The sequence below is a fragment of the Notamacropus eugenii genome, chromosome 5 (genome assembly GCF_028372415.1).
Source record: "Notamacropus eugenii isolate mMacEug1 chromosome 5, mMacEug1.pri_v2, whole genome shotgun sequence".
NCBI classification, from domain to species: Eukaryota; Metazoa; Chordata; class Mammalia; order Diprotodontia; family Macropodidae; genus Notamacropus; species Notamacropus eugenii.
The window spans coordinates 208,416,121-208,425,317 of NC_092876.1; the positions used below are offsets into that span (position 1 = coordinate 208,416,121).

Below are 9,197 nucleotides of genomic sequence, written 5' to 3' on the forward strand. Positions count from 1 at the left end.
CGTGAGGAGAGGGGAAAAGTTACAAGCATGAGGGAAATGTCGAGAGTTGGAAGATGGATTGTCTTATTCAAGGAATAACAAAGCTACTGTCACTGGATCACAGAATATGTGGGGGGATGGTGGGTGGAGGGAGAGGGGTGCTGGGAAGTAAGAAAGCTGGGAAGGTAGGAAGGGACCAATTATAGAGAGCTTTACAAACCAAATAAAGGATTTTTTAGAACATCCAGAGCAAGAGTAGAAAGCTTATTAATGGGAAACAGCTTCTTGGTAATCTATTTCAAATGCTTCATCTTTAACAATTTTATCAAACAATAGAAAATGAAACAGAAGCATTTTCCTTTTCTGCTAAATTCTATATAACAACTGCAAAAAAAACCACTTTTTACTTAAGACCTTTAGGGCAAGGTCATTGACATAAAAGAAGACTCCACATACATCAAAATACATATATCAGCACTTTTTATTTACCACAAAGAACTGGAAACACAGTTAATATTCAGCATTTGCAAAATGGATCAACAAATTTGGAACATATCAAATGGAATATTATATAGTATGTTATCAAAAATTATGAAATTAATGACTACAGAAAATCACGGACTTACATGATTTGATACAAAGTGAAATAGAGTCAGAAAAACAAAAATGCAAAGACTACAACAATGAAAATAGAAAGAACAATCACAAAATTATTAAAACTGAATGCAGAGAAATTGTAATGATGAAACTTGTCACCAAAGGAAAAATATGAGAGGACACCTCACCAGCCCTTCCTTTAGAGAGAAGGGCAGAGGTGGTGGTTGTTATGTTTGAGATAACGCATTCAATGTCATATTTTTCCAGTATGTTTACTGGTTTTGTTGATTTTTTTTCTCATCTTCTTTACATTTTTTCTCTTTGTCATAAGGATGATTCTCTGGGAAAGGGTAATGGAAAAGATAAAGGAAGAAATATAGGCAATAGAAAGACAAAAGATTTCAGTAGAAATCTATTTTTCAAAAAGACAGAGTCCTCGGGGAGAAAATTGAAGAACAGCATGCCACAAATACAAATAATGTTCAAATATCAAGCAGTCTTACCACAGTGGATACTTTTTAATTAATGATGTTCTGATTTTAAAATATCTTTAGGTATCACTCTAGCATGATTTGTGATAGCATTCTATTTGAAAGCAATTCAGATTTTTCTACTTATTTATAACACTGACACAAGCATAATAATGACCATCTAGATGTTCTAAAGGATAGATTTAAATCTATCTTCTCCTAAGAAATTACTGGTTATGGGGAAAGATTTGAGAACCCTTGAACATCTTAGCTAGTGTCAGCATGGTTTCCGAAGTTGCCTTTCTTCCCGGCAGCCTTCATGACAAGTTTTTTGAACTGATAAGTATCAGTAGCATTCCCAATGATGTCAATATGCTTAGAGTTACATTCAATCAGAACCTGGGGATACTGTGGCTTCAGCACATTGCATGCTGACAAAATCTGCTTCCTCTCATTCATATCCTTCCCATCAAAAGAGAATGTCTCTTTTCGAAGCTCAAGGGAAAGAGTGTATGAAAATTCCTCAATTAATTCCTTTACTTTTTCCAAGTGATCAGAATGGGAATCAGCCTGAGAACTTCTCAAACATATTGTGGTGACTTCATCATTAACTATCTCCTGACTCATGACATTAAAATCTTTTAAAGTTTTCTCATACATTTGGCTACCATGCTTCATGTACTTAAACACATCTGTGTCAAGAACAATTATCTGGTCACTTCCAGTAGTGTTTAGCATTGCAGGCTGGATTGATGACACAGATGTGCTCCATTCTGGAGAGGTTTTCTTCTTCCTTTTTCTCAGACTGACACAATTTGTGTCATTTCCATGAAGAGAACTGGCCTTTGATAACAGAATTTCCTTTAGTTTTTTGATTGCTAGAAATGACCCTTTAACAATGACCTTTCCATTAGTTTCCACCACGTAGAATATCAAGGATGGAATTTTCTCCTTAAGTTCTGCCACCAGATTTTCTAGAACAGCTTCCTTTCCAAAAATGGATAAATCAAGGTGAACAAAAATATAACGAATTACCTAAAATTTGAAAGGAGAGAAATTGAAATAGAAGTATCTGTATTCAAAGTGCAACTTTGCCTTCTTCTTATATCTATTGACTTAGTAGTCTAGGCCCTAATTAGCTTTCATCTGAAGTAATGCAATAACCTTCTTGTCTCATTATATCAAGGCCAAAATTCTGAATCCATTTTTTAATCAAGTTGCCTTTGAAGATTCTGTTTTCCATAATTCTTCCTATGCTCTTGTTCACCTATTCTTGTTTTAGGGATTCTTGCTCAAAAGCCCTGCCTTGTATTTATCCAGATCCTCTAATCATTTTCCAAAATATCACCTTATGCCAGAAGTGGCCTTCTTCCCCATACCCAAATATTTACATATTTTAATTAACTGATATAAATGGAACATATGACAATATCTCAGAAGTGTAAATCAGATTTTTAAACACTGATAATTTGTATTCTCTATAAACTTTTCCCCTTACATGAATTTGGGCTGTCTGGATTTCTTAAGCACTTTATAGTGCCAGGCACTGTGCTTAGTGCAGGGGACACAAAGAAAGGCAAAACAGGATCCTTGCCCTCAGGGAGTTCACATTCTAATGGGGGAGGCAAGGATGATGCAAATGCAAAACTGGATGGTTGGGAAGATGGTGGTGACCTGGGCAAAACTAGGAGAAGTGTGAAAGAAGGGAGACTTTGAGGGGAAGGATAAATGAGTTTTTGTTGTGGACTTGTCCGTACTATGAAAGGCTTCATGGAGGGGATGGAATTTCAGGAATATGCTTAGCACAAGGCACATACTCACGTTTTCACTAAAATGAGATACAGTAAGAGAAGTTGGAAGTAGCCCCTCATGTGTTAGACAGTGTTCCTTCTGTTTAAGGACGTTCTCAGCACCTAAGCAGGAAAAAATAGATAATTTCGCTTGTTTTTGCCAGTTTTCAAATTTTCCCTCAAAAGTAAACATCTAAACTAAATGTTCATTACTTCCAGCAATTTTGTATAACTTGTAGTCCCATTTCCACAAGCATGCTCTATATGGAAGATCTTGTTTTAAAGAATAAACTTCTGTTAGTATTGAAGTATATCTTTCTATCCCAAATGAAAAGCCATTTTTATTTCATAAAATCACAGGATCTCAGAACTGAAAATGTCTTGTAATTAATTAATGTACATTTGTTAAGCACATGCCATGTGTCAGGTATTGTGCCAGATAGATGAGATACAATGACAAAAGCGTAACAGCTTCTGACCAAAATAAGCTTACATTCTGCCAGTGGTGACAATATATGCATATACCTGTATATTTAAAAAAATAGATATAAGGTATTTGGGGCAAAGGGCACTACTAGCTGTGAGTAGGAAAAAAACCTTCATGTAAAAGGTTGTCATGAGCTGAGTCTTGAAGAAAAATAAATATTCTAAGATAAGAAGTTTAGTGGGGAGTGAATTCTAAGCATGGGGTACAAACAATGAAAAAGATATATACGTAGAAAAAAAAAGACCAATTTGACTGTGCCAAAGAGTGTACATGGAAAATAGTGTATCATAAATTTGGAAAAGCAGATTGGGACAGAATTACAAATGCCAAACATCAGGTGTTTAGATTTAGGCCTAGAGAAAACAAAAATCTATTGAATTAATCAGTAAACATTTATTAAATTCCTACTATGTGTCAGTCATTGTGCTAAACACTGGGGAAACAAACTGGGAAAACAAAAAAAGGCAAAAGACAATTCCCCTGCCCTCAGAGAGTTTACAAGACAGTGAAGTTTACTGAGTAGAAGAGTGACATGTTCTTTAGGAAAATCATTTTTAACAACCAGTTAGAATAAGGGAGTGGGGTGAGACTGGAGGTTGAAAGATTAGAAGGTTATTCTAAATGTCCCAGGGAAAGGAGATGAGAACTAATTCATGGCTGCATAGATTTGGAAATGGTGGGAAAGTGGAAATGACAAGATACGGCAACAGCTTAGATATGTATATGTATGGAAAGCAGTGTGGTACACTGGAAATAATATTGGATTTAGAAACAGATGACCTGGGTTCAGATTCCTTAGATGGGGCATCCATACCTGACATGCTGGGTCTGTCCAGGGCAGAATTAATTAGGACTATTAATTTCATTCGGAACATTTTGCTTTTATAAATTAAGGTTTATTAGTTTATTAGTTTATTCCAATGTTGTTTTAGCTACTACATCCTGGTGTTCCAAGTTAAGTTGAACATGCCATACACACAAACCCATAGGCCCCCCAAAATTTTTTAAAGATCACTGGCAGGGTGTTACACTTCTGTATTCTATCATACAGCTCATAAAAACCTGGTGGCATGGATTTTTGAGAAGTAAGTAGGTGCTATCTTACTATCTCCTCACTTACCTTGGGTTTCCATTTCCTGGTTAAACATTTTTGTTTTCCATCTCCCAGGTTAAATCATATTTCTTTGGTATTCTCTTTGACTTAATTTAAGCAGTTACATGAAAAAGGAAAATTATCAAGGATTTACCAAATCCACTGAGGCATTTCAATGGATTTCTCATTTTGTTGCAAATAATTTTTTTTTAATTTGGAAGAAGTAAATCTTTACATACCTTTCACTTCCTTGAATGTCACAAATGCAACTCCTTTGACACTTGTTGGATATGTTACATTTTCTACTTCTACATCATTGTTATTAGCCTTCTGGAAGTAACTCCTCAGAATATCTGCCATGACTTCATCTTTAAAATTTCCAACAGGAACGTTAGAAACCACAACTGTCCTTTCATACGTTTCAGGTTCCTTGACATTTTGCATTGATGCCTGGATAAGAAATGGATAATGTACCTTAAAAAATACAAGCTTTACCCAAATGGCTTTTGACCTCCTCCTTGAATTTTCTGCAAATGATGTAAATCAAGAACTCAGCATAATAAAACAAAAACATTCATATCCTCTGACCCAATAATATCACTTATAAGGTTTACACCCTAAGGTATAACTTTCTTCTCCATCAGACTGCAAGATTCTGGTCTTCTCTGCTATGCCTCAGCAATCTTTTTATCTTTGAAAATCACTACAGCCCTGGAATGTAGACCTTGGATATATGACTCTGGGGTTCCTTCCAGAACTTCCAGGCTAATCTAGCCACCTCTTCATTTCCCATCTGACTGGACTCTTCTTTACTACTCCACCATGCCTTCCCCCTACCTTCTCTCTTTACCTTTTTTCAGCTTCTTTGTATGTGTATCCACATTTGAATATAATCTCCTTGAGGGCAGGGCTCTTTTTACTGTATCTGTATTTGCAGTGATTAGCATAGTGCCTGGCATAAAGTAAGTGCTTAATAAATTCTTGTAAACTGACTAATTCAACTAAGAAGGTTAGTGACAGGAAAATAGAACACACCTACACAAAAATATTCATAGTAACACTAATTGTAGTAGCAAAATTTGAAGAACAAAATAATGTGCCCTAGAATTGAGAAAGTCCTAAGTAAGTTGTGATACAAAATTAATGGAACATCATTTCACTGTAAGAAAGGCTAAGTAGAAAGACTGCAATGAACTGTGCATATATATTTATTAAGCAATGCTGAGTGAGCAAAGCACTACCAAAAGAACGTCATTCACAATCACTTCTGTTTTTTTCAATGTATTTGGATTTTGTGGGGTTTTTTTACTAGTTATTTCAATTTTTGTTCTTGATTATGCTTTTTCTCATATGATCTTTCTTTGTTTCTTGTTCATATATGTGAATATTTGTTTGTTACTACATTTTGTAGTAATGAAAAGAATTATCTAAGAAGAGGGAAATCAAACGCAGAGTTTAGAAATCAGTTCAGCTTCCCCAGCATTGCTAAGGAAATTTAGTTCACCATAACTTTTAGATTCAAGGATAAAAAGTGAGTTCATAAACAATACTTGTAAAAAAAAAATCCCTTCATGGAATTGATATGACAATATCAATGACAATTAAAACCTCAACAGTAGGAGTCACCAAGTAAGTGTCACCAATGTAGAAATATGTAGGGATTATCAACTTTTTTTTTTTTTTGGTGATGGACTGACACCTTTAGCCACCTGGTGAAGCCTACAGACTCCTCAGTGTTTTAGATTAATGAAACACATAGTATTGATGGGATACTTGGGTGCCTGTGCTTGGACCCCAATTCTAAAATCACATTTCTCTCTAAAAATCACATTTCTCCCTAACCTCAAAACACTGTCTCAGGCAGCTTCTCCCCATCCCAAGGACAGCCTGCCCTACATCTCTCTCTCCCTGATATAATGGCCAGCTTCATCTATAGAATTTATTAGTTTGAACCAGCTGTGTACTGACTGAATTGTGTACTGGGTCATAACGACATTTACTACTCACTGACCAATCATATGTGTCCTAGACTTAGACATATGTATACTCCCTTACATTTATCTTGTCTAACAAGATATTGATGAGAGCAGCTTGGGTATTACTTAGTCAGTCCTGACTACTGATTGACTTAGTGTCTGTTTCAAGCCTAAAACCACCTCCATATAACCCACCCCCCTCCCCTGGCTATTTCTGGATGAACTCTGGGTAAAATAGGTGTGCAGTAGATGCTAAATTTGCATGTTCCTTTGGGAACTAACCACTCCCTAATCCCACCCTGAATCACCTAGTAAGCATACTTGGCACATGCTTTAATACAGAAAAATCTCTACAAAATTTAACTGTACCCCTCTAAGGTTGCAGGTTCCCTAAGAACTCTTGCCCGCTGAAAAGCATAATAAATCTTTACCACCTTGACCTCAAGAATGCTTGAGTCCATGAATTCTTTTCCAGATGGCCCACACAGGGAACTCCAGTCTTGGGGTTCTTCTATCTTTCCAGCCCTCATCAGTATTACAAAGGAAACTAATTATAAAAAGATAGTCATTAAATTTTTTTTTTTTGAGTAAATACACCCCAGGTTAAGATCCCTTGAAGAATAAAAAAGTTCCCCAAGACAGCCTTGAGGGGGCACTATAGATAAGCCAGCAGGGAAAGAGAAAAGGAATCCAAAGCAGATGGCTAAGATAATTTGTTATCTTGCAATAGCCACTAGAAGAATCTTCCTGGCTGCCTCCTGGTGGAAGATAAAAGTTCAGAAACAAACAAAAAAAAAAACAGAATAGTCTCTGTACTGAAAGAGATAAATAACATATTCAACTGTAGACATAGTATAAAAGGAAAAGGCGATGGAGGTAAAGGAGAGATCCAGGCAAAGGGTCCCAGAAAAATTAAACCAAGGAGAAAATATTCAGGCATATTAAAGAAGGCTAACATCTGAGAAATATGAGAAGGAGCTAATATCTGAGGGGAAATAATATATTATGGGCTAATTAAATTTAATTGCTTTTTTGCACTTGCGCAAAGACTCCCAAGGGAGCTGTGATGAGAAATTGGGTTTGCCTGATGCTTTTCCAAATCACATATTCTCTTTGATGGTAATTCTGCCCCAACTACAGAAAGTTCTGACCCTCTCTCAGGCTTCCAACTTGATTTTTTTTCTTTCTGGCCATAATTTACAGTTTTTTTCCAGATGCAAAGCAGCCCTGGACATCCCACCCCAATATTGAAGGTGACGGTATAGAAAGAGTTAAAATCCTAAATGCACGGTTGAGCAGACCACCAATCAGAAGCATTGTTTTGTGTGACAACATCTCGGGCCTAGAGGATAAGCTAAAACCTAAATTTTTCCCCGGCTGCCATATTTGTTGTGCGCATATCCTCTTAACAACCAGAGAATCTATCTCAGAGAGCGTATTTGTGATCGGAACACGAGCTGAAGCAAATACAGCACTCAGACAAAGGCCTTTGCAGAATGCTAGACAACAGCTAAGGATCGCTAAAGGGGGGTTCCCAAATCTCTTTTAGCAACTGGGGGTCAGGCAGGGTATCCTGTCTCCGCCTGTCCTTCATGCAGGTGCAGGAATCCAAACCCACGTCCTGGTGTTGCCATGTTACAACACCATAGAAGCTGGTGGCGTCACGTCCCCTATCTCCATCCCTTGGACCTTCATCTAATCTGACGCCCACCCTTCGCCTAAAATATGACAAAGGAGCTTTGCCCACATCTCTCCTCTTTTAAACCTTCAGGAAAGGATGAGTTAGCCCAGGAGGCAGGAAAAAAAGATGCTCAGGGTGGGGAAGGCGCGGAGAGGGGAGGGAGAAAAAAGGGAAGAGAAAGAAAGGGGTGCAGTATGCAAAGAGAAAGACAAAGGGAAAATAACTTGCCATGGCTTGAGAAGCGGGCTGGGTCCTGAACGCCGCGGGTTCCACAAAGAAGCCTGCGCCCGGGATGGAGACCACGCAGGAGCTTAGTCTCGCTTTCCTTCCACCGGAGTAATTTGGCCGGAGCGTGACAGTGGGATGGGGACTTTCCTTTTCTCCTTTCTCCCTAGCAGCCACAGAATCTGAGGCTTTAAGGGCCTGGTGACCGCCCTAAAGATCCAAGCCCTAGAAATGCTGCAGCTGCGATGCCTAGCAGAGAATAGAAGACGTAGTCTTTGCTAAAGGGGATGGATTCAGTGAAAAGGCGGAGTCTGAGTTTGGAGAAAGCCATTTGCTCCTCACTCTCCGCATAGAACCCTCCCACCCTCCTGTCAATTTCACCCAGCTTCTTCTTGCTGCGTCACATTTTCCATTCTCTTTTTAAAGATGGAAAGGACTTCACATCTCTTTCCCCCTTTCTTCTTTATTGTCTCTCTGGAGAGAGTGTGGCTGGAGCTTCCTTGGATTGTCTCCCCTGCCTCCTTTCAATGTAGAAAAGGGCAGTATTATAATGTTATAGATTTCTAGATCTCCCGGGAAAGAGTCTTCTAGTCTTCTAGGACCCTGACCACCCTTTTTTCCACTGAAGAAACAGACCCAGAGAGACTGACTTACCCAAGGCCACACAACTCCAAGTCAGCTGTTTTTCCTATGTCTATTTATTTTGATGCCTGAGCTCCACAGGATTCCAGAGACCAAATATTTAGAACAACCTCCTAATTGTATAGACGATGAAAACAGTGTGAAGTGACTTAGATCAAGAGCTGGAAGACACCTCCAATCATCTAGTTCGAACTCTTCATTTTACTAGTGAGGAAATTAAGGCCCATAGAGGTCAAATGATTCACCAGATGTCTCAA

The 9,197-nt window shown here is 38.0% G+C and overlaps 1 protein-coding gene across 2 annotated transcripts; it reads right to left on the reverse strand.

The window, feature by feature from the left end:
• Positions 1–442: 442 nt before the first annotated feature.
• On the reverse strand, positions 443–8,922 carry RBM43 (RNA binding motif protein 43). Of its 2 annotated transcripts, XM_072611932.1 has the most exons (5): positions 8,302–8,819; positions 6,827–6,939; positions 4,656–4,866; positions 2,868–2,959; positions 443–2,081 (listed from the first exon to the last, which is right to left on the reverse strand). In XM_072611932.1, the coding sequence occupies exons 2-5, from the start codon at positions 6,920–6,922 to the stop codon at positions 1,314–1,316; spliced, it is 1,167 nt and encodes a 388-aa protein (XP_072468033.1). In that variant the 5' UTR covers positions 6,923–6,939; positions 8,302–8,819; the 3' UTR covers positions 443–1,313. The 2 variants fall into 2 exon arrangements, with proteins under 2 accessions (XP_072468033.1, XP_072468034.1); XM_072611933.1 differs by lacking the exon at positions 6,827–6,939 and having other exon boundaries at positions 8,302–8,922.
• Between the last annotated feature and the right edge of the window lie 275 nt (positions 8,923–9,197).

What these genes read in the sequence shown, in the direction of transcription:
- RBM43 (XM_072611932.1), bottom strand. Translation starts at nt 6,922, where the DNA reads ATGAGGGCTGGAAAGATAGAAGAACCCCAAGACTGGAGTTCCCTGTGT. An exon ending in GACATTCAAGGAAGTGAAAG is followed by an intron (nt 2,960 to 4,655) that starts GTATGTAAAGAT and finishes TTTCCTGCTTAG; the next exon opens with GTGCTGAGAACGTCCTTAAA. An exon ending in TATCTCATTTTAGTGAAAAC is followed by an intron (nt 2,082 to 2,867) that starts GTGAGTATGTGC and finishes TTCAAATTTTAG; the next exon opens with GTAATTCGTTATATTTTTGT.